This window comes from Podarcis erhardii (assembly GCF_964252035.2).
Source record: "Podarcis erhardii genome assembly, chromosome: 2".
NCBI lineage: Eukaryota > Metazoa > Chordata > Lepidosauria > Squamata > Lacertidae > Podarcis > Podarcis erhardii.
In genome coordinates, this window is record NC_138498.1 from 77,444,402 (window position 1) to 77,470,125 (window position 25,724).

The following is a 25,724-nucleotide window of genomic DNA, read 5'->3' on the forward strand; positions in this document are numbered from 1 at the left end:
TGGCTTTCGGGCAAGGCGAGCCACTCAGTAGTGAGGCGCGGAGTCGTCCCGGTGGGTCTGTGGCAGCTGCTCGCGGGCTGACTGAGGGGAGGAGGAGGAGGAGGATGGCCTGCGCCCGGAGCCCTTTCCTGGCCTCCTGTGCCTTCCTGGCGCTCTTTCTCCTGGCGCCCGGCGGTGAGTGACGCGCTAGGAAGTTGAGGGGGACTTTTCTGAGACCCTGGGGGCGGAGGAGGAGGGGGGCGAGGGCTGCCTGCCTGCCTGCCTGCCTGGCGTCAACAATGGTGGGAAGGGAAGAGGGACGAGGAGCGGGTTGCTGGCGGGTTGCCCCGGGAGAAGTTCCTCCGAGGGGGAGCCGAGGCGTCAGCAAGCGGGGAGGCGCAGAAGTGGCCGGCTCTGCGTTTCAGCGACCAAGAAGCAGCTGGTGGCGGCTCGGCGGTGCTCTGCGCATCCGCTGTGGATGGCAAGCGGGGGGGGGGGGAGGCTAAGTAAGGCGCCCTTCTCGGACACTGGGCACCTTCTAAGAAAGGAGATGCACTGAGCAGACAGACATCCAGGGCTTTCGAGGCGAGGGAGAAGCTGGCGCTCCCTCTGTCCTTCTCATGTTTGATTAAGGGGCCTTCTCCGTTGGTTCGGGCTTCGCCGAGGCCCCACTCGGGGCTCATCATGCGTGCATGTGTCTGAATCTCCCGGTTTTTGTTTTTGCTTTCTTAAAACCTCCGAGGCCTCTTTTGTGAGCTTGTTCTCAACTGTCACTGCCATCGGACTCACCAAAATCCGCCTTTCATATTCCCAGACTGGCGTGGGGGGGGGGGGGAGCGGTTAACACCCGATTGTCTACTACGACTAGGTCTGCTGCGTTTCAGAATTGCGTGTCTGCACCTCAAGATCTTTATAAATAAGACTTCTTGTCATAAATAAAAGACAGCGAAGGTTTGAACATTAGCATTAGTTTCAGACTATTATTATTATTATTACTACTACTACTACAAAAACCACCCATTCCACTCTGGCTTAGAGCTATTGGGGGGATAATATAAGCTAATTGTTGGAAGTAAAAGAATCTCTGCTCCCTACAGTTTTCTGTCCCAAGCTTATAAAATGGGGAGGGCAAGACACAAATGTTAGAGGTAGGAGGCTTTTGTGTTCCAGTACTGAGACCAAAGTAATCTGCTGTATGTCACTTTATGACAGGGTTGCCCTTGCTAGGAGAGATGCAGTAGATTTTGAAGCAGGCAACTGAAATCCTAGGAATGGAGTAGAGGGGACTTGGGCAACAATGGTGAAGCAGGCAAGGTTAGACTAGAGTGGTTCACACAAGGCCATTATAGAAGAGGAAGAAAAGGAGAAAGCACTTTCTTCTTCTTCTTCTTCTTCTTCTTCTTCTTCTTCTTCTTCTTCTTCTTCTTCCTCTGAAGGAACTAACAGCTGAGGGAGAAGTTACTTGACCAAGAGGTGTTTCACACAAAATTATTAATACAGTTGCTTAAAGTTACACTCTAAATTTAGGCAGTGTGAAGAAGATGAGCAACAGGTACCGATGTACATGGTGACTTCCAGTAAAAGGGAGATGAATGTATTTGGCTAGATTCAGGTAGGTAGCCATGTTGGTGTGACACAGTCGAAATAAATAAATTTTAAAAATTGTCCAGTAGCACCTTAGAGACCAACTAAGTTTGTTCTGGACATTTAAAAAAATTGTTTATGTATATGGCTAGAGGCACTTAAAAGCTAAAGCAGAAATGTGTAAGTTGTGGTCCTAAGCTAAACACAGCTGATCAGGAGCTCAGTAAACTTCCTGCTTTTTTGTATAACAACTACTACACAAAGAAAGCACACATAGTACAACCCAAAGTATAATTAGTATAAGTCAAAGCATGCTGTGCCTTGTTAGCCCCCAAAGGCCTTCCTGAGGGGCCAGGCTTTGCATTTCTGGTGTCACCATCTGCCTGCCTTTGCCATAAAACAGAGCTGGGGAACCTTTGGCCTTCCAGGTGCTTTTGGACTCCAACCCCCATCAGCCCTAGCCATCATTCTCAATGGTCAGGGATGATGGGACTCGCAGTTCAGCTACACCTCGAAGGCCAAAGGTTTTCCAGCCCTAAAATACACACCCTCCCACTAAAACCACCGGACTTTTGTTGCCAGGAATTTCAAAAGCAAGGGAGTTGGTGAGCACCTGGCAAGTCTCAGGGGCATGGTTGGGGGCCTGCATTCAGCTCATCAGGGCCCCAAATAATGCAGGCCTGTGCTAAACATTTTGCTGTGCAGAGAACAGAGGGAAGGAAGAGAAAAGGGTTTGTTTGTGTTTGTTTGTTTGTTTGTTTGTTTGTTTGTTTGTTTGTTTTAAAAGGTGGGGTGTGAAGGCACAGGAGATTAGAGGCCCCTGAAGATTAACTGAGGGTTTCATGGAAAAGACTGCAAGAAGCTGCAAAGTGGGATTTTATGCTTTGTGCTTATGTGGTGCCCATGGTAGTGGGAAGCCACCCTTTCTCCCTTTCCCAGCACATTTGATGGAGCACCTCCCACTTTTCTCATATGCTTCCCCATCCATGATTTACGTTGCTCCCAACACAGCTTTTTATAACACAGGAAATTTCCATTATAGAAGAATTGAGGCTATGAAAGGAGCAGTTGATGATCTTGTGCAGAAGTGGGGTTGAGGGAACGCAGCATAAAGGGAAGAATTTTGTTTTTGTTTAAAAGGTTGTCATGGACTTTTGCTGCAGGGGCAAATACACACTTTAAACCAGAGGCTGATGCCTAAGGGCTTAAGGAGTAGTTGCTGGTGTTTGAACAAATCAAAACCTGGGTCTGTGATCTGAAAACAGAGGTGATGTGTGTACGTTTGTAACCCAAGAAAATATTTAATAAAAACAATTTTTTAAAAAAGAAGTGTTGATAGTGAAGGGCACGAAAACAGTTATAGCAACAAAGGTATTTGTATTTAAAAGATTTATAGTCTGTGTTTCTGTTTTTTAAAAAGTGCTTAAGGCAGCTTAGGATAAAAGTTAAGCAGTAACTCACCACAGAAAAATAAACATTAGAAAGCTATCAAATGGAGAGAAAATAAGAGCTATATATAAGGAAACTTGTTTGATTTGTGGGAGCATTAGAACATGGAGTAACTTTTCTGTGGAAGCGGAAAGAGAGACTGAAAACTTTTACAATTCTCAGATAATATTAAGCTACTAAATAAAAAAAGCAAAAAATATTTGTCAGTAGATGTAGCAGGATGGACTAAGGCTATAATTCTGTATTCATTTACCTGGAGGCAAGTCTCATTGCACAGTGTATCCAAGTGCACTGTAAATAATGCAAAAGTCAAGATAAAGTACATTCTCTTCCCTTAAAGGTTGGGCCTTTAAGAAAGGCTAAAGGAATCCAAGTATTAACACAAAACAATATTTTCTAGAAGGGACATACATTTGTTTAGATTTTTTTGCACACTGCTACCACTAAATAAATATACATTTAATGCTGTTGTCTTCTGCTCTATACTTCTTGAACTAGTGCATTGTTTGTAGCTGAGCAGAACATTTTGCAAATGATATCTGAAGGAAACAAGTGTTCTTTTTAACAAATTACCGGTAAGTTGTTACCACTGAAAAGGGGAGGGACAACCCAGCATTCCACACAAGGAAGTACTCAAGCATGTTTCTCTAGTCTCATTGGCCATTAGAGAAAAAACTGGTGGTTTGTCACTCAAAATTAAAAGCTTATTTATTCATATTAAATTTGTAATACCATAACTTACCATGGTGTGTGCATACAGTGGAAGTCCTCTGTGTAGCAGTCATATATAACCCAGTGTGTATATTAGCCCAGTTATTCATCGACCTAGATTCTGTCTGCAAATGGTAAATTCTGGGCTGTAGTCAACCTAGCCCTCACAGAAGGTCCAATGAAGTGAATGAACCTAAGTTAGTTATGTAGCAACTTCATTGCACTAGGACTTCCATTAGCTCAATGGGGCTTCCCCCCTTCCTCTTCCAAATTGACTTGGTGGAGGGTCTTGAGAACCACTGGAACAGGGTGGGGTGTGGGGTCGGACAGGGTAGTTTGTTTCATCTGTTCGTGCTGATGAAGCAATATGCTTAGTGTTACATTGAATTTCCCCCACTGTTTAATTGTGCTGCCTTTGCTTGTACTCCCTGCGCCCCCCCCCCCATAAAAAGGGCTTGCAGTTTTTTTTTTATCTGTTTCGGGAATGAAAAATTGTATCATGTCAATTCCAAGGTTGCAAGACTGTTTGTCTTTATATGACTGTGCTTTATACTGCATAACCTTGACTGTAAAACTTGCAAAGTTTGTAGCCTTTCAGATGTCACTAATCTTTGACCTTGGCTGCATACTGGAATCATTTTTACATTTTTTTTTTCTGAGACCATTCTTGAAGCCATTTAATGCAACAGGCCTCTGAGCCTATATCTGCGACAACACCATCTAATTCATAACATATAATTTTCCTTTTGTGGGACGACTGCCACATTTTAAGCCTTAGTTTGTGAGGCTGTGAAAAGTGATTCCAGAGGGAACACTCGCAGCTCAGGGGCATATAGCACAGGTTCAATGTAGGGTTCGATCCCCAACATTTCCATGCAGAGCTCTGAACAGCCTGTAACCTAGAGAGTGGCTGCCATTCAGTATAGAAGGGAGTGAAAGGTCTCCCTTTCCTTCCAATACACCTACGCTCCTAGAGATTAAAAATGCATGAGTGGTATGAGATCATTTCACTGTGAAAAGATTTCTTCAGTTGATAAAGGAGTGTTCATCAACACCCATGTAACTATCCCGAGCAGCCTATTCGATCTTTTATACGGTATAAGTAACCAGATACTTTATAACTGAAAGTACTGTGATGGACTTCTATGGCATTTTAGTAACTAAGTTGGAGTCGTAATCTTGGGCAGAAATGTGGCTTTGAGCATTACAAGGCTGTTTAGTTGTGCACTGTGGTGGAGCGTGTCCAAACACAGGCCAGGGGCTGGGGCACGCCCTGAGGGAGGCAGGGCACAAATGGAGCCGGCTGTGGCTCACCTCACACCCACAGCTTCTCTCCGCTGTGGAGGAACTGCATGTGGCACATCCCCACCCAGGAGAGGGGCGACAGCTCTCTGCCACTGACTCCCCCGGGTCAGGCATGACCCAGAAGTAGAGCTCCATTGAAGGAAGCTGCCTCCGCAGCTCCAGAGCCAGGGTCTGATGGGAACCTGTTGTGGGGGCTCCTCCTCCAGAAAATGTGCCCGGGGCAACGTGCTACTATGCTACGCCACTGGTTGTGCAGAGTGCTCTCTGGCCCATGACACTCCTCCTTTAGTCCTAATCTGAAAGTTTTACTGTAGCCAGTACATAATGCAGCAGTGCTGGTCTCTTTACCATGATTAACATCAGTGCAGAAATAACATTCACTACCCCAATATTAATATTGATCAAGGAAGGGGAATAACCACAGGAGAGGATAGCATGTAAGCCTGCAGCTCATTTCTGATCTCCTAACTATGGCTAGAGGACCAATAGTGTAAGGCCTTCTATTGCAGTGCTGGTGGAGAAGTATTTTCTGTGCTCCTGCGATGAATGGTTGGTTGGAGATTTGTGTATTTATTTATTTATTATATTTCTGTACCACTTAATACAATAGCACCTCCAAGTGGCTTACATAAAACCAACAAAAATGCTACTTCCTGAAAACCAAACAAATACTTCCTGGAAAACCAAGCTAAAAATAGTACACAACCATATGTCACAGATAAAACTGTACAAAGAAATAATTAAGAGTAAGAGCCCATGAAAGCTTGGGTAAACATGTTCATCTTAAAGAGGCAATTGAAAGCCATTACCGTCTCTGCTTCACAGATTGCCCAAGGTGGGTGCTACCATGGAGACAGTGACAATCTGCTGTTTGCGGAATGGCCAGCAGGGTCTCCTTGGAAGATCTTAAAAGTTTAGCTGGATCTGTACTGCAGGAGGCAGTCAAGAGCTTTAAATGGCAGAGGCAAAACCTTGAAGTTGGCTTGATAGTTAGTAATCAGGCAGTGCAGATTTTGAACATCCAGTGTAGTATGTGTAAGGCTGGTTGTTCCACTAAGCACCCTAGCAGATGCATTTTGCACCAGCTGCAGCTTCTGAACCACTGTATTCCTGCATGAAGTGCACTACAGTAGCCTAATCACGAGGATAGCAGTGTGTGTGGGCCAATGTAGCAAGACCACCCCTGTCCAAGAATGGTTGTGCCGTAGTTGGTATGCCAACATTTGCAAAGTTGGTAATAGGTGCTCAAAGCTGCTGAGGTCACCTGGACCTCTTGTGACAGTGGTGGATCTAGCAAGACGCCTGAACTATGCATATGTAGTCAAAACAAAACAAATTCCTTCCAGTAGCACCTTAAAGACCAACTAAGTCAGTTCTTGGTATGAGCTTTCGTGTGCATGCACACTTCTTCAGATACACATGCACACGAAAGCTCATACCAAGAACTGACTTAGTTGGTCTTTAAGGTGCTACTGGAAGGAATTTGTTTTGTTTTGACTATGGCAGACCAACACGGCTACCTATCTGTAACTGGAACTATGCATATGTAGCTTCAGAGTGAGTGCAACCCCTTCCGGCTACACAACACAGTTTCCAGACTTGGCAACCACCCAACCACAGGGTCTGTTGTATCACGATTTACTGGTCCTCATTTAGCCTATGACTTCATCTAGACCCTAATTTAGGACACACACAGCCTCTCCTGATTCAAGTGTTGCAGAAAAAATAGAACTGGGTGCCATCTGCATTCTGATGACGCCATGCCACACGTCTTAATGACCACTCCTTGTGGCTTTGTGTAAAAAACATTTGGCCCAAACTGTGCTCTTTGGGACCCCACAGATCAGTTGCTGGCATTTTTACTTGGAAATAAGTTTCATTATATTCAGTGGAGCTTGTTCTGTAGTACAGGGGACCCCAACCTTCTGGGGATTTGTAGGTACATACAGAATTCTGAAAAAACCACCAGTCACAAAATGGCTATTATGCAGCATTTGCATGATTTTCACATAGGTTGTCCCCTAGCCCCCATCAACATTCAGATTACATCTGTCTTTCATGGACTGAATTGTAAAACAATCACCTATCCAGCACTTTCCAGTGCCACCATGGCAAAAGAACATTGATCCAGGTCGTTGTCCTTATTGATTTTTACAAGTTGTCTCCTCTCCAAGCCACCATCAAATTAAAAGAGGGGCTTATGAAGGCAGTCAAGAATGGATCACAAGTTGAACCTACACAATGAATTGAACCCACACAATAGGTTTGGCATATGCTCGCCACAGGGGAAAATACTGTCGGGTGGGTGGGTGTGAAGTAGATCACAGAGGGAAGGAGAGCAAAGCCACAGGTGTAGAGGTACTTTTGCCTCACTGAGTTATTTAGTTGGGGAGAGTTGCAGAACTGCTCCCCAGCCACTCAGCCCACTTCTGTGGGGCCTTTACAGAGCAGATCCCTGAGAAGATTTCCAACCATTCCCCACAGAGCTGGGTGGGAAGTATGTTGGCTTTGCTGCTGCTAAAAACAAGGAATGCCTCCAACTTCTGTCTCTCCCCACCCCTGCCCCCGTCTCTACAAGATAAGAAAGCCTATGTGCCTTGCTACTTTGCCAAAAACAGTCTCCTCTATTTCATCTCCCCCACCCCTCTCCCCACATGGCACCCATAGCCACTTGCATTTCGCACCCACACATTTCCCATTTCACAAACCACATCCACCATAGCTCATTGTCTCCTTTACTCTGGCCAGAATTTCCAAGGGAAGGGAGGAATTCCAATCAGAGAAAGAAGTCAGTAAGGAGAGAAGAGCAGTGGCGGGATGAAGAAAGCTTCCGGTCAACCAGCCAGTTTTTGTTTCTGTGGGTTCAGGTTTTCTCATGGATGCCAGGGAAAGCCTTACTGGGTGCATGTGTACCCACAGGGACCATATGGTGGGGGGAGGGGACACCACCCAGCCATAGTGATCGCTTTTGCAGGATTTCACCCTTGGGAAACCTCTCTTTGGGAGCCACCAACGCTTTCAATAAATGCAGTAATGCATGTTTTAGTGAAACTATTTCTCTTTTTTTAAGCATCCTGGGTTCAAAATAATATGTGATGGACAGTAGGAAGGGTTTAACTTGCTCCTGCCAATTGCTCTCTAAATTGAACCCCTGGCTCCCCACTTTGAATATTTAATTGATGATGGTGATGATGATATTGAAACAGACCAAGCTTCATCAACTAATGTATCTGCTGCTATAATAGGAATATAGGAAGCTGCCTTATACCAGATCAGACCATTGATCCCTGTAGCTCAGAACTGCCGGCACTGACTAGCAGTGGATCTCCAGAGATCCAGGCAGGGGATCTCTTCCAGCCCTACCTGGAGTCTCCAGGGACTGAACCCGGAAACTTCTGCATGGCTTGTGTTCAGCCACTGAGTTATGGCCCTATTTCCCCATGGCTACAATCTTTAGAAAGATCTTTAGAGCCTCAGGTTCTTCATGAAATGGGCAGTGTCAAGATGTTAGTCAAGATGTTATGCAATGTGATTATATGTAAAAGTAATTAAAATGATTATATAAAAAAAGTTAGTACTTTTTAATCAGCTTGGTATCTAATATGAAATTCCATGTCTAGCATAATTGTATCTATCTTGCTTTCAACTATAGGCCCCAGACTTCCTTTTGCACCATGTTTTAAAGCTCTGTGTCGAAGCAGTGCTTTAAAATTTTGCCCTGGCATTTTCCACAGGAAGACACTCATTTTAATGCTGTACCAGAGCAAATGGCTTTCCATGGAAAACCCAATTGCCGTTTTCTCTAGTTCAGTGGTGAAATATGGGACCCCAAAACCCCACACTTGAACATGGAGCTTATGGCACAAAAGGTGTTCTGGGTGAGCCCTTCTTGACATAGCTCTGAGAATCAAGCAAGGGAGACCTTTGATTAAAAAGCACCTCCTCTTCAAATGCACAGGAAATAAAGCAGCGGTGTGGTCTGGTTCCTTCCTTCTCATGTGCAGGAAATGTGTTAAAAGGCAGCAGATTGAGAAAAGGGGAATGGGGGGAAAGTAGCAACCTTTATTTCCTCCATGCAGGCAGCATCTCCTAAGTGTTCAGTGTTGTCTTCCTGGTCTACAAGAAAAACAGCCTGGATTAGATTAAGAATTTATTAAGATAGCTTTGAATGTCAGGAGGAATTAGGAGACAATTGAGGATGCCGCAGTTGTGTTTTGAAGTGATAATTTATCTTTTTCCTCCTGTGTTTTTTCTGTATGGCTTATCAGATCTATAGCAGCTCATTGGCCCATGCAGTATTTTAGTCTGTTCCTTTAAACTGACAGCATTCCCTTAGGACTCATAGTTGGAATCCAGTGATCTGTACCCCCACCCCCACCTGCTCTGTATAAAGCAACTTTTGTGCAGAGAAACAACAAGATGTTGTAAAAGCAAAGTACAAAAATTTGGCCCATTTGGGACTTAATGTCATTTAACAGACCAGGATAACAGGCCAGAATTTGATTATCTGAACCAGATCAAAGCATTCAATTCAGAGCCTAATTAGACATTTTGTTAAGCATGTGCTTGCATTCAACATATAGTTTTCAGAAATGCTAATAGCATCCCCTGGTGGGCTGATAATTGGGATCGCAGTGGGAAACATGTCCTCAGTGTCATGTCTACTTTAGCCCTTATAAAGGATTTAGAGTCCTCTCCAAAGTATGCAAACACTATGGGCGCAATCTCTAGAAATGCAGGCATGTTGACAGTTGTTATAAAAGGCAGAAGGTTGTTATAAAAGCACATGTACCCACTATGGGAAACAACTGGAAAAAAAATAAATGTTTATGTCTGGCCTGGGCATAATTAGCTGTTCAGGGCACCTAACACAATCAGTGCAAAAATCATTAAGCAATAAGACTTACTGCCAGGCAACTCTGTGAAGGACAGCAGCCTAAAAACCATAGATAACAAACCCCAGATTACTTCAGTATCAATAGCAAACTATGACTTTGGATGGACTCCCTCCTTGAAGTCTGAAAGGCCAGCAAAAATCTTCTTCAGGGAGTCAAAATCATTGGGGCAGTATTGCAAAGTTTCTGTGCCTGCTGGCCACTGCTCTTGACTTCTCTAGAAGAAGGATAGAGCTGTAGTAGACAATCTTCAGAAGTGGGGAGACCAGCACAAGGGAAGGGCAGCCAAACCAAATGTGCACGTGTTTGTTAAACATGCACATGTTAGTATGGGTGGGAAACTTTGTTTACTCATTGGAGTGCAACCACTACTCCCCGCCCTGCCCCTCGGCTAGATCACTTCCACTATTGGAGCTGGACTGGGGAGGGAATCAAAGCAGTGGGGTGTTGAGGGGTTAGTTTTGCTCCCGTCCTCCATGCACCCCTTCACACCTGTGAATATTCAAACTGACAGATACATGTTAAACAGACACATAGATGTCTGACTTGGTCCTTGAATATGCAGTTTCCAGGCCATGAATACTTTTAAATATTGTAATCAGTGCCTTCAACTAAGCCTGGAAAATAACTGGCAGCTGATGTAGGTTTGAATTAAACATTGCTAATTATAGTTGTCTTGCTAGTTTGCTTTACAGCGTTTAATCATATGTGTCAACTTGTGGAAAGCAAATCTATTTTTGAGTTTCATTTCAATTAAGTTTGAAATAAGCAGGAAGAAACCAGTGGCACAGTGGTGGACCCTTCAGAAGGCTTAGAGCTCCTGCTTATCACAACAATAATGGAGTGAGAGAACATTTCCCCCCAGTTTGAGGTTAATGTTGCAATCCTGAACAGACTTAGTAGAAAGTTAGGTTGATTCTTTACTGTTTGGCATGTTTCCAAGTAAATATATTGAGTATCTTGCTGTGAGGTTCAATCTTTTGAATTACCCAGTTTATGTCTGGCTGCGGTATTAGACTGGATGAAGGCTGATAAACTGAAGACAGAGGTATCATGAGTGAGTGTATTATCTGTCTAGAGAAGTGGGAGAAGTGGTGCTCATCCTGTGCTTGATGAGATAACACTCCCGGTTCGTCCAAGAAAAAAGTTTTCACATTGTGGGATGGCCCTTGATCTATCTATCTTATTAGAAGCATAGGTTGCTTCTGCAGTATAGAGTTCCTTATCAGTGGCGTAGCGTGGGTTGTCAGCACCCGGGGCAAGGCAAGTAATTTGCGCCCCCTAACCCGTGGATTTGCGCCCCCTAACCCGTGGATTTGCCCTAACCCCAGATGTTGCGCCCGGTGCGGCCGGCCCCCCCTGCACCCCCCACGCTACGCCACTGTTCCTTATACCAGCTAAGGCTTGTGGACCAGTGAACACCTTACCTGGACAGAGACAGCCTGGCCTCAATTAACCTTCTCAAGGTTAGACTAATGTAAAGCACTCTGTTTGAGGTTGCTTTTGCAGATGGTTTGCAAAGTCCAGTTAGTGGATTACTCACTGGGGTTGGCTTCCCTGTCCATTTCCAGACCCAATTCAAAATTCTGGCTTTCACCTTGGTGGCAGCTGGCACTGTACATCAAGATGCAGAGAGCCTTCTGTAGGTGCCCCTACCATCTGTGGTGAGTTTGGTAAGCCACCAGGAACTAGGGGACCTTTTCAGTGCTTGCATTCTAACTATGGAGTGCTCACTTCAAGTTCAGAGCATTCTGCCTGGCACTTAACTTGTTATGTTAGACATAGGACAGAACCTTTGAGATGAAATTTTAGACCTGTTTGTTGCTTTTCCCTGTCTTTTGAGATCTTGCTGCCTTTTAGGTTTTGTGCATTTTTAATAATTGTTTGGATCTGTTTTATTTGTAGTTTAATTCTGCCCTAGCAATTTATATTGAAGTGTGATATTAAAATAAATAAAATAAAATAGCTGTATTTTGTTGAGCTTTTCAGGCCAATATATTTTGGGACTATCCAGAAGTACCGCTTAAGCCTGATACCTTGGAAGAGATTTTATTTCTGACAGTGTTTAAAAACTGATGATATGTTGTTGTTTTTTAATTTTCAACTGATGTTTCAGATTAACAAAAATACTTGGATCCAGTGAGCAGACTCCCATTCTTGGGATGCTGTCACTGGCAGAAGAAGGTGAAGTGGTTTTTTGCAGAATCCTTCTTCCTGTTGGCCCTCCTGAAATGAGGTTGGGCAGCCCTCCAGAACAGTGTGAGAGATGATGCAGGGGTGCACAGGAAAGGAGAAATCAATGATAGTTACATTCTTCCCCCACTCCCACTTATACCAATGGGAGTTTCCACTGGATTGAAAGCTGTTCAGTGAATGGAAGGAGCCCTTCCTTTTGTGGAAGAACAAGTCTGGATTCAAGCCAAAGACTTGTGATATCATGATTGCTCCTCCAGAAGAACAAACAGCTGCTTTGGAAAAATCATGGGGAGGAGAAAGGCAAGGTTGGATTAGCCATTGACACCATTGTTCTCCAGTTCTGGAGCTCCATACAGCAATTTTTTAAAACAACAACCATGAGACCCCGATCACAGATCTCCCACATCATTTTTGTTTGTGCCCTTGACTCAAATTAAAGCAAGAGCCTGGGAGATGCATCACACACAGAGAGAGAGTATGCGAGACAGAGACAGAGAGAATACTCAAGGGCTGTCTCAAACACCACACTTTAAGGGCAGAATATAAATGTTTAAGTAGTAAATAGTGGTTTTCTGCTCTAGCCAATAATCAAAGCAAGAGAAAGCTGAACTGGTGATGCAGGCAAGGACTATATTCAGAAGTTTCTTTTAGCTGCCCAAACCAAGGAGGTGGTAGCAGCCATTTTTGGGCACCTAGCTGTTTATGCAGATAGCACTTCTTTTGTAACAGATTGTTTCTTTCACGATGGATTGTAGAAAAATGTAAGCCATGTAAAACACACAACGCTTGGCAGCTCTCCTCCCCCATATACATTTCCCTCACGGGTTTTACTAGATGCTCATAAATGCTACTTTCAATAACCTTTTCCTTCTGAATGAGATCATTCTCTTCCTTCCAGTGATGTACTATTTAGGGTTACAAGTCAGAAGCTTGTGCATGTTGGTATATAATTTCCAGGAGATCCAAATAAAAAGAGGCTATGCTGATTTGTAGTGAATTTGTTGTGGAACATGTGTAGCGCAATGACTTGTTTGTTTGACTTTATTTTCAGGTTTCTGTGAAGACTGCACAGAATACACCAATTTTAATGGAATTCTGATATCAGCAATATCTTGTCCAGCATTCTGCTGTGGGACTTGCAACAACCGATATTGCTGCTCAGACGGCATGCTAAGATTGGTTAAATATGAGCAACTTGTATGTGATGCAGAAAGGTATGACTGGAGACTCAGCTCACTGTGAAAGTTTTGCTTGACACTTTGCAGATTAAATTGCTCATATTGACTTGGATGCCATAGTTAAAATTGAATTCCGTTGTGTGCCCATCATACCTGCGTTTTCTTTCCTTAAGGATAATTTTCAATTTTGTCGACAAAAATCTTTGGAAGTGTAAGATAGCCTTCATATCCTTACCTGTCTTGGTTTATAAAAGAGACCAGGTCTTGTGTGCCTACATGGGTCTTGAGGATTGAATTGCCTTCATACAGGGAAATGTGGTTCTACCCAAGTTTAAGATGGCTGTACTAAAGCTTTTTTTTTTTTTTTTTAAATCCTCCCTTGACCCAACAATGTTAGATAATGATAGGCCAGTGTAAAATGCTCAGTCTTTGGAAAGCTGCTTGAGCACATTTCTGCCATTTCAGTATCTGAGGTTCTTGAATGAAATGGATTATCCAGTCGTATTTCATTCCAACTTCGGAATGGGGCCAAGAGGACTTGGGCTGCCTTATTTGACAATCTGTGCCAAAAGAATATATTTTTTGCCAGGGCGAGGTGATGGTGGGGATAATGCATCCCTACCAGTTCTACTAGTCCTCAAAGCAGTTTTTTTAAATTAAAAAAACCCATTATTGATAACCGTATATTTCTAGACCACCTGTCAGAGATAGGTCTTTGGGGCATCATTCTGCAATATGTCCTTTCTGGGAGGTTGTCCGGGGTGGACTGCTGCTCAACATATTGGCCATTGCCCTATGGCAGCCTTCTCAGCCCAGGCAGCAATATTTGGTGGTGGGTGGTGTGTTGAGAGACACATTCACCGGCCTCCTCCTTCTCAGGCAGACACAGAGTCTTCCTCCCAGTCCATTATCAGCCACGCACACTGCCACCCATGCACTCGCCCCCTGCCTTCTCAGCACACAGAAATGGAGAGGTTTAAACCTCCCTTCCCAGACCATGGGAGATCCCATCATGTGCCTCCTACTCTCCAGTTAATTGGTCTGGGGACAAATAAAGGATCCATGAGCTCCTCAGCTTTTCCCAGAACCGCTGAGCTACAGAAGGAAAAGCTGCAGAGTGGGATTCTAGTGACCCATTGCATGTCTCCCCGTTGCCTAGAAAACTGATTCTGGCAGTCTTGCTACTCTCAGGGTTTATAAATTGAAGCTTAATCCAGACAATAGGTTCTCTTTGTGGCAGGGTTAGCCTTTCCTGAGGCATGGTGGTTTCTGCCTGTTCCTGAAGGAGTAGCACTCACTTTAAATTTTAAGGTTTGGAGTTTGAGGGGAGTCCTGGATGGACCTGACCTTGCTGTTGTGGCCAAGGGGCTTTGACCCAGTGCCAACTGCTTCCATTTCTGGTGAGGCCAGACCAAATCATAGCGACACATGCTTGGTTACAGCAAGACTGTAGGCTATTATACATGGCCTTTGAAGGTTCCATTTAGTTCAGAATGCAACAACTCTGGTGCACACAGGAACAGAGCTTCATGCATATATTGCACCCATTTTAGAACTTTTGCATTGGCTATTACAAACACAGCTCCAGACATAATTCAAAATGTTAGTTATTACTTATAAATCCCTAAATGGCTTGGGTCCTGAAGTACTGTCTCCTCACATGTAATTTCCCCACACGCTTAAGAACTGAGGAGAAGGATGCCCTTCCCTCTGTCGGGTTGCGGGTGACTGCTAGGTTGTTTGGAATGTGTGAGAGCCTTTTTTGTGGCTCTGTTTTGTGGGGACAGCTGCATACCAGCTGCATATTTCTCTCCTGTGGAAGGTTTGTTTGGCTTTCTCTCTTCTAATGTTCTACCACCAGATGAAGAATATTCTAATTAGGCAAACCTTTTATGGGCCTTTTAGTGTCTTACTGTGATGTTTTAGTTACCTGGCTTGCTGCTTGACTTACCATGGTTTTGGGGGTTAGAGGTAAATGTAAACAATCTTGTTTTGTTTTGCATTTAGGATAAAATTTAGTATACATGGGGTGCTTCAGCATTTAAAGGTGCATCTTAAACACAGTGGCTTGAATCCTAAGTGAATGGAAGGAGGTTTACAGGAAAAAGGTTATTTACTCAATATGGGGTCATTCCCATTCTCCCAGCAGTTCCCTGGGCCCAATTCCACTTTGCTCAGGAGGTCCCCTAACCCTTCACAGGTGTTTGAGAGGCACTGGAGGGAGGAAAGGATTGGGAAACTTTCACTCATCTTAGGCTCCTGGCTAACTATCTCTATTTTCAATGGAAAAACTCCCCTTTATGGCTGAGAAGCACAGTTCTCCATGTATGACTTCCCTGCACTAGATATTAACGCCACGTGAATAACATTGTAAAGAATAGCTACATAGGATGAAATTATTGCTAAACATTAAAGTCTTACATTTGTTTTTATACTACAGGTCAGAATCAGAATCAGATATCGACTTTGAGATGTACAAATCGAACGACTTTGGCATCGACTCTCAACCCAGGTAAATAAGTGGTTTTATGTACACACATTTAACTAACATAATATCTGTGATACATGCAATTGTATGTATTCTTATCATTCTTTTCTTTGGTGATCACTCGTAGCCAAGTAAGATTGTCTTCCATAAACATGGTTTTAACAATGAGTCGATAAGTGATTGTGGAGGCCAATTCTGGATCCACACGTCCTTCCACAGTGGGGACATTGGTTTCCAGGTTGGAGTTGATCATGGTGTGGATTTGCCAAATCTACAAAATTCTTATCATATGTTACACTAGAAAGCCCTGCTTCATGGCATATGTAAAAAGCTGTGTTCACATGGTGCATGTTTATGGAGTTTCAATATACCTGTAGCCACAATTAGAAATCTTAAGACTACTTGTTGTGGAATACTCTCTTTAAATTCATGTAGCATGATGCTGGTATAAGTTGGTGGTCATGAACTCTCAGATTCATGTAAATGACAGTCTTGTGATTTAATGAACCAGTTTTGTGTTGGCATTTGTCTACCAAGCCCTTAGACTCTTCTGATATACAGTGGTACCTCAGGTTAAGTACTTAATTCGTTCTGGAGGTCCGTTCTTCACCTGAAACTGTTCTTAACCTGAAGCACCACTTTAGCTAATGGGGTCTCTGTTACTTGAAAATATTGTTATAGTTGTGGTTGAAAGTCAGTCATCAGATTAATAACTTCCATATACAATTTAATCTCTTGCCTGGTTGGTTGGTTGGTTGGTTGGTTGGTTGGTTATTTATTTATTTATTTATTTATTTATTTATTTATTTATTTATTTATTTATTTATTTATTTTAAAGCCAGTTCTGCTTGGGACCATGGTGACACTTCCAGTTTTAGTTTTTATTTTTAGTAATCAGTCACCTTAATGCAGGCATGGCCAAACTTGGCCCTCCAGATGTTTTGGGACTACAACTCCCATCATCCCTAGCTAACAGGACCAGTGGTCAGGGATGTTGGGAATTGTAGTCCCAAAACATCTGGAGGGCCGAGTTTGGCCATGCCTGCCTTAATGATATATGTATTTTTATTTTTAAAACGGCATTTTTTTTTAACATTGTATACCACCCTGATAATAGATGCTATGGTGGTATAGAAATACTTTTATAAATTAAATCAATAAATATAACATTTATTTATATATCATAGGATTTCTTTCCACCCTTCACCATTAGGTCCAAAGGAGATTACAACAGTATAATCCTATAATTTTAAATTTAGATAAAGTAAAGTTAATAATACAGTAATGCAATTTAAACAAGAAGCCCAATAATTTTCCAGCTTAAATTTTGTGTGTAAGAGGGGTGTCTTCAGCATCTAATAGCATCTGTAGAGTAAATAGGCTAGATGTAGCTTTTTTTGGGATGGAATTTCACAATCTGAGGGCAGGCACAGAGAATATGGCAACATTTTAGAATTGCTGGATTTCCATTTATACAAAAAGCTTGAGCAGAATGCATTGAAGCCATTGGGCAGTTTAGGATAACTCAGTTGTGCCTTGTATTATTCTGTGGTTCAGGGTGAAAAGCAGCACTCTGTACCTTTAAGAAGGCTTTTTTGAGCAAAAGTAGGTGTGACCAAGGAAGCCTGCTATGCTTTCCTGCTGATGTCACTGACAAGGAAACAGCACATATCCACCAGGCTTCAGTACATCTGCAAGAAAGCAGCCAGTTTCGTTTATGAGTGAAAAGAAACTAGAGGACGAGAGAGAGAGAGAGAGAGAGAAAGAATTTGGGTTAAAAGCCTTTGCTGAGAACAAAAATGGGGTAAGCGTTGCTTGTTCTGTCTGCAAGCATATTGTCTCATGTTAAAAATGGGCAAACATTGGGGATAGCCTACATAGCTTTAGATTATGTAATTGCAAGAATGTACAGGGATGGTGCCTATCAATTAATCCTTCTTATTTAAGGTTTTAGCCAGTCATATGTAAAAGCAAGTAACTTAATGGGAGCAGTGCGGTATGTACATTAACTTCCAAAAGAGATAATTTCAACCTGTGTAATTCTTATTCTTATCCATTGAGCATGTAAGGCAGATGTATTAACTGAACGGAAACAATGAATCACCCCTTAGCAGCTTGTTGCTTCCCCTTTTCTCAAAAAAAATCCGTTTGGAATTGATTTTACTAAAGCTGTCATGGAACTTTTCACTGATGCTGATTCAGTTCACTGAAATGAAACAATGTTTAAATAAAAAAGAAAATGTGTTTTTAATCCTTCATGCAGGAAGTCATTTCCGCTTTACTGTTCAAATATTACAGCTTTTGAACTATTTTACTTAAATAAAACTGAAATGTTTTGAATGGCAAAACCATTTAACTTTGTGGTAGTAATGAATCTAAGCAGAGAAGCATTTATATATGTTTAGATACGCAATGAAGCAGGTTAAACAACACGGATTCCATCATCTTAAAAGGAATTGTAGCAATAATAAATTTATTCTTGTTGTTAATAGTAAATAAATTTGGGGGCTACACTGAGTTATCTGAAAGGTTTTGAATGGCAAAGTGTGGGGGCCTGCAGTAGAAACTTTTTAGTGGTAGCTCCAAAACTGTGGATTGATTTCCTTGCTGAGGGGCATACAGTATCGCCAAACATTATAGTCTTTCAGGGGGCAAGTCTTTCAGGCTTTTGGAGGTGAGAAGGTGTAGTTAATTGAGGTCAGCCTATGGTACCTGTTGTTACCTTAACATTGTTTTTGGTTTTCCTTTATTGTTATTATTTATTATTTTCGTAACTTACAAGAAGAGTCTCAAAGTTACATGCAGCAAATTAAAAGTGCAATAAAAACAGCAAAGCCGTGCATGGTGCTAAAAGTGGCCATCCACAAATAACCAGGAAAACTAGGAAAATATCCCACGCAACCAAAAGATGAACATCAAGAACACGCCAGAAAATCAAACCATGCCAAGGTCGAAATTCCCTAAGAGAATAGGATGGTCTTTGTCTGGCACCTACAAGCTGACAGTGTTGGTGCCACATGAGCCTCCCTGGATTCTTAAAGCCACCTGGGGCTCAAGTTTCTTGCAGCAAGTAAAAACTGATTCTCACCACCACCACCACCACTTCCTGTATTATACCAAAAGTGGGGGAAGGCAATTTTTTGTTCCACTGTGTGTTGCTGCTGCATTTAATTTAGTGTTTAAATGGGCTTTAGAAATAAATATTGGTGTGTGTTCAGCATTTTGTACACTGCCCTATGATTGTACAGTGGTGAAGGTGGCACAGAAATAGTTTAAATAAGTAAATAATTTTGATGGGATAAATAGCGCCATTGCAGTTATTTCCTGCTTGTGGGCAGTTATTTCCCAGTGGGCATCTGATTGGGAACAGAATAGGCCTTTGGTCTAAGCCAGCAGTGCTCTTCTTAGGATCTAAAGTCCCAGCCTCCATTCCTTAAACCTTGTTCTTTTCTTAAACAAAAAATGTGCATTACATTTATATTGCAATAGTTTGTAGGAAGGCATCCTAAGAGTCGAATTATATGTTCCATGTTAATGAATTTAATGACATAAATCAAATAGCAGCTGGAGGAGCAGAGGACAAAGGATGAAGAAGGAGATGTTAAGTGGCGGGGGCCCTCTTCCCATCCTTCAGACCCCCTGGGAAACTCAACAAACCTCCTGCACCTGGAACTGGGTGTTGAGAGTGCAGTTGATTGCTCATAAAAAGCAAGTCTAGAGTGAGAGACCAGGGTGATGTCCACTGTTTCCAGGACCTCTTCCCATTTTGAGACTTCTGTGGGTGAGCTGAGAGTTTGTTTGGACCCTGGGTGTGAATCCAGAGGCTGAAAGGAGGAAGGAAGGAAGGAAGGAAGGAAGGAAGGAAGGAAGGAAGGAAGGAAGGAAGGAAGGAAGGGGAATGAATTGAGATAGCTAGATGATTGATAGATATTGCTATTAATGTAACATTTTTATATGTAGGTGTGTATTTGTGTAATGTTTTGTTTTAAGTTGTCTGTTGTTCCTTTAGTTTTCTGTATGCTGCTTGAAGATATTTTAAATATATGAAGCGGTATAAAAATTTAAAAAATAAAATAAAAAGTATGCAGATATTTTTGTAATGGAGAGACTGCCGGCAAGTTAATATTACATGTGACTGCATTGCAACATACAGCATGGCTCACAGGACACTTCCAAACAGTATTATTGCCAATTAAAACTTGGATTGAGAGTGCTGATCATCTGCAAAAAAACACTGGGGGCACTGGACACAACCTAGCCTCTGGGTTCTGCATGCAAAAGGCAGTGTATGAACACCTGTGTGCATGAGTGGAACTAGCATGTGGTAACATTAGAGCCCACTTTTGGTCTCCAAAAATTAGTACACTCATGGAGCCCCTCCACTGCAATATATACCAAACCAGGTACATAGCACCAGAGCAGGCCAAGGCATTGCTATATCGCAGGACCTCCATGCTATGTCCCCTAGTAAGGAATCTTGCACCTAGGTTATCCTTTGCACACAAATTGTGTCAGCTTTAAGTGCTTAGTGGTGGAAAAGGGAGCAGGTGGGAGCCCACAAACTCTTATCAGAGTTTTTGCAGGACCAGGTGCCTTTGGGTCTATGAGCTCTAAGCACGTGGTAATCTTGTGCAGGGTGTGAGAAATGCATTTGCTGAAGGATTTCCTTCCCATCGTGCTGCAGAGCTGCACCATCCCCTGTAATTGAAAAATACCCCAGTAGCTGCCCTGTAACTATTCTGGAAGTCACCCAGAGTGGCTGGGGCAACCCAGTCAGGTGTGTGGGGTACAAATAAAAAAATAGGGCTGTTGTTGTTCTGCTGTAATATATATACTATTACAGCACATTTTTTTAATAAAACTCAATTCTTACATAAGTCTGTACTATTGTAAATTAAAGTAGGCCACTATAATGCATAGGCTACCTAGAGAGTTAATAGCTTGACTTGTGAGGGCTCACGTATTGTGGAAAGATAGCCAAACTCCCTCCAGTTGTTGCAGCATGCCCCTACCCCTCTTTATTCAGAAGTCCCATTGATTTAAATAAGGCTTTCAAATTAGTGCGCTCAGGAGTGCTGTCCAAGGAATACGTGGCTGTTTTCTGATGCCCAGGATCCAAAGTTCAAATTGCTAAACTATGCATGGAACATGCATAGCTTGAGGCTCCTAGCATTACAGGTGCATTTTAAAAAGATTATCCAGTTGTTCTGCGATTGATATAAAAGTGTACAGAATGACAGTTCTGGCTTACTCCCAGTTAAGTGGGGTTAGGATTGTAGCCATAGTCATTTGCATTTTAGAGTCAGGCTTTAGAAAGCTGCCTTTAAACCCATTCATACTGTCCATCCATGTAGCTCACCATTGTTTGAACTGACTTTCAGGGGCTCTCCATTTCCCCCCAGACAGAAATCTCTCTCACCTCTACCTGGAGGAGGAGGTGGGTCTTACATTATGGGGTTCAGCACAAACTGTTGACTTCTCTCCTGGTGGTGGGTGGGTTGCTAAGGTAACATGTTGCCAGAGTTGCAACTAGCGGTTGGCAAAACTGCCCCCCGGGGCACAAAAATCACATATCAGACTATGCAGTGTGTGATGCATGTGTGTGTGGCGATGCACTGCTGCTGTTGTGGCAAGATCAAACATGGTAGAAACTCCCTGTCCTTCTCGCACAGCAGCACAAAGGTGATTGTTACCTTGGGGGGGGGGTGCGCGCGCCCATACAGTTTTTGCCAGGGAGGCCAATACAGTTCCTTGCCAACAGCACAAGGGACTCGTAAGTCTGCTTCTGAACATTGCAGCTGCTGGATTCAGGTAAAACAATCTGGAGAGACCAGGGAATTATGTTAGAATGTTGTTTATTGATTATAGCTCGGCTTTTAATACCATCCTTCCGGACATTATTATCAAAAAGCTGATGGAACTAGACCTTTCATCTACCATCTGTGATTGGATTAAAGACTTTCTGAGGGATCAGACACAAACAGTGAGGATTGGAAGCTCAGCACTGGCACCCCACAGGGATGTGTGCTGAGTCCCTACCTGTACTCGTTGTACAGTGGTACCTCTAGATACAAACGGGATCCGTTCTGGAGCCCTGTTCGCATCTAGAAGTAAATGTAAGTAGCGACGGCACGTCTGCACACGCACACGTCGCTTTTTGCCGCTTCTGCACATGCGCGTGACATCATTTTTAGTGTCTGCACATGCGCACTCCATTACTTCCGGGTTGCCGAGGAGCACAACTCGAACACGCTCAACTCGAAGCGCTTTCAACCCGAGGTATGACTGTATACATATGACTGTATTTCATCTGATTCATCCACTGTAATTATTAAGTTTGCAGATGATACTACCATAATGTGTCTAATTACAGGTGGATATGAATCAGCATACAGGGGGGAGGTTCAAAAAGTATCTACATGGTGCTTAGAGAATAACTTGCACCTAAATATTAGCAAGACAAAGGAGATGATGTTGGACTTTCGGAGGAAGAGAGGGGAACTAGCCCTGTTGTATATCGGGGGGGGGGGGGTTGTGTGGAGAGTGTCTTCCTTTAAATTCCTGGAAGTTTACCTTAGTGAAGACCTCACTTGGAAAAACAATATAACTCAGGTGGTTAGGAAGGCCCAACAGAGACTCCATTTTCTCAGGGTCTTGCGAAAGAACAATGTTAAACAACAATTGATGACCTCCTTCTACCGGTCCACAATAGAAAGTGTCCTCTCATATTGTATCACAGTGTGGTAAGTTGGCTTGACAGCCACGGACAGAAAGTCTTTACAGAGGGTGCTGAACACAGCTCATGATATCATGGCCTGTCCCCTGAGCCTGCTAGATGACATCGCAAGGGATCGTTCCCTAGGAGTGCGAGAAATTTTTTCAGGGACGATTCAAACCCTGGCCAGCACCTCTTTAATCTTCTAACCTCGGGCAGGAGATATAGAAGTATAATCAGTCATACCAACAGGCTAAAAAACAGTTTCTATTCGTGGGCTGTTAGGCTGCTGAACGGAAAATAATATAGTGCAACTGACTTTCAGAGTTGGTATGTTGTGTGACAAGCACATAGAGTGCAATGAGATTGAGTGTTTGTGGGGGGGGGAGGCTCAGTTAAACATAAATAATTAGACATAAATAATTCACTGTCATTGTCAAATGCATCTCATTTGTTTAAAAAACACCTAACTTAATGGGTCTGATTCTCAATTCAAAACTAGTAAAATTATTTTCCCATGTACGCGTTATGTAATGGCAATCTGTTGCTCTGGAGGGGGGGAAATTAAGATATGTCATAAACACCTTTCTGCACAATCCTAATTAAACTTATTCCTGGGAACCGCTACATCCAGTGATGTTCCAGGAAGTACTGCAGAATATCAACAAGCAATTCACCAAGTCAAGAATAGATTCAGCCTTTAATACTGAATAGAATGCAACTGTATGGCCAGAGGATATCAGTCCAGATCGCTTTCTACTGATGCTATGAAGAATAAAATGATCACATGCAACTATATAGTATCCACAAATGGTAACTGTGGCTTCATGGACATTACCCAACTTTACTTTATTTAGTTTAGTTATCTGCCCACAGGGCTTGCCCAGCAGTTCAAGCACCTCATGCAGAAGCTTAGGGTAGCAAATTTGGACGGCTCAGAAAGGCAACACTAGACTATATTCTGGGACAGAACAACACCAAAGACCAAGAGCAAGGCAGTATGGGAGAAACTGAGTGCACAGGCAGCCACTGGGGAAATAATTTTTGGTTTGTGTCCAAAGTGCATGGGAGAGGGGCAAGGAATGCATGCTACTACAGCAGAAAGCAAGGGAGAGTGGGAAAGAGTTCTCCTTATTGTGTACAAAGGAAGAGGAGTGTTCAAAGCATTTCGCTTCAGCTGTGTGATCCCATTAATTATCAGCACTGCCTTTCCACCCACATCAGCTGAAGCAAAATTCTTTTTTTAAAAAAACCTGCACGTTTGATGCAAAGACACCTTTAAGTACTCATGATTATTTGATATGTTTTGTATAAATATGAACCTTGTATTCCACTATGGAATATATTTTATGCTTTTAAAAAAAGCTTATTAGGACCATTATTTTATTGTCTTGTATTTATTACTCCTCTTGCATTTATTTATTTATTTATTTATTTGCCTACCTTGATGTTTTGTTTATTTATTATGTTTTTAAAGAAAAAATGGATGTTAAATAAAGGCTGGACATGGCCTTAACAAAAAAAAAAAAAAGGTATTCTCATGTTTGCATGGTTTGGCCTGAAGCTTCACTCTCTTGGGCCTCAGATGGGGCCTATTAACTATTAACTATTAACTATTAACTAGAGATGCTTGGTATTAAGCCTTGACAAAATATGTACTTCACCATTCAGCTGTAGCTTCTCCTTATATAAAGTGTGGTTATAAGTTGCTGAGACTGACCTGATTTACTGACCAGAGTCATGCTGTCCTCCAGCATGTTCTGCAAATTGGTTTGTGCAGCCTCTTCTCTTCCTTTGCAATGGGTTATAACAGCAGCAGAGGACAGTTGCTTTTTCCTGTTCACCATACCCTAAGAATAAATCCCCAGATCCTAGACTTCTTCCTCAGGCTCTTTAAGGAGCTTGTGCAGCAAAGAGAGAATCAAACTGGAAAGCCTGCTCTCCAATGAGACTGAGTATACCTGATGAGCTTCCAGAAAGAAAACAACAGAGTGGGTACACTAATATCATCAGAGACAAGGGAGAAACAGGTTCTTGAAAAACTGTCTACTAAAAAATGGTGGGTTTTTCTGAGAATCCATTTCTTCCTTCTCTGTATGAGCTTTCAGAACTCACCACTGAAGAGCAATTACCTGGCTCCCCTAATTATATGATTTGAATTTTCAAAAGTATTGAAATATTGTGACATATACATATGAGTACATGTTTTTTTGGAAACATGAACCCACCCTGAAATCTTCATATGCCATTCTGGGGAGGGGCGCCCCACTGGTTGAGATGTTGTATGCATTGTCAACTCGACATCTAGCGTGTGGCCCCTGTAAGAGAAGCAGCTATGATCCAGGAGGTCAGTTCCTAAACTACTGACTCAGCGCTGTTGCCTGGCTGGAGAGGTCAGCTTGTGCAAGCTTCCAGGCTTTATCAGAAATGATGTTTGTTTGACCACTAACTCTGCTTGTAGCTGAAGACAATAAACACCCAACCTCATTTCCTGCCACTGTCTCTTCCACCTGGGGACAACTTTCCTCAGCTCCTCCCCTACAGCTTGAACAAAACAACCACAACCACATCCCTTCTTTCCCCTCACAGTTTTAATAACCGTGCTGCTGCCTGGAGATAGAGTGGGTGGGTGGCAGTCTGCTGTTGGTGATGTTGGCTAATGACCGTCTGGTACAGTGGTCTCATTGAACCTAAGATCTAAGTATCATATGCATGCATAAGAAATACACCTATATATTCTCTGGCTCCTCATCAGATCATATAATTTTTTCACCTTTTAGAAATAACATCTATCTATTCTGACCAAGTTGCCTCATCTAGAATTCGATGATGATGATGATGGCAGTTTGGGGCAGGGGCCGTCTGGCAATGTTGCATACTTGATGGGCGGTAGTAGATTAAAGAACCACTGCATTAGCCTCTAAAATCAGCACCCAAAAGTGAAGAAAGACCTGATTCAGCTTGCATTACAATCGCTGTTACAAGGACTGTGTTTAAGATGGGCTCCAATAAGTGTGATTCTCCCTCCCTGCCCTTCGTTGCACAAGACATTTCATTTTGTGGCGGTGTTGCCAATTCACGGAAGAGTCTATATCGTGCTGCAGCACTTGGCTGCTCATATACAGTAAATTGTGTCTAATTTTGCATAACACCAGTAAGCTCTTTTCACATTTAAGGAAAGGAACACTCAATGAATGCAAGCTGTGAGTCTTTCTCTCCACCCC

At 42.7% G+C, this 25,724-nt stretch overlaps 1 protein-coding gene across 2 annotated transcripts in view; it reads left to right on the plus strand.

Moving 5' to 3' along the window:
* The first annotated feature begins 18 nt into the window (after positions 1–18).
* The window catches only part of SHISA5 (shisa family member 5), a 32,227-nt gene continuing 6,521 nt past the window's right edge, over positions 19–25,724 (plus strand). The window contains exons 1-3 of one of the 2 annotated variants that reach the window (XM_081848591.1): positions 19–174; positions 13,171–13,333; positions 15,738–15,809. In XM_081848591.1, the coding sequence (XP_081704717.1) occupies positions 105–174; positions 13,171–13,333; positions 15,738–15,809 (305 nt within the window). In that variant the 5' untranslated portion in view covers positions 19–104. Of the gene's footprint in view, positions 175–13,170; positions 13,334–15,737; positions 15,810–17,567; positions 17,590–25,724 lie in introns of those variants that run through there. The other variant, XM_081848590.1, reaches the window with a different exon arrangement.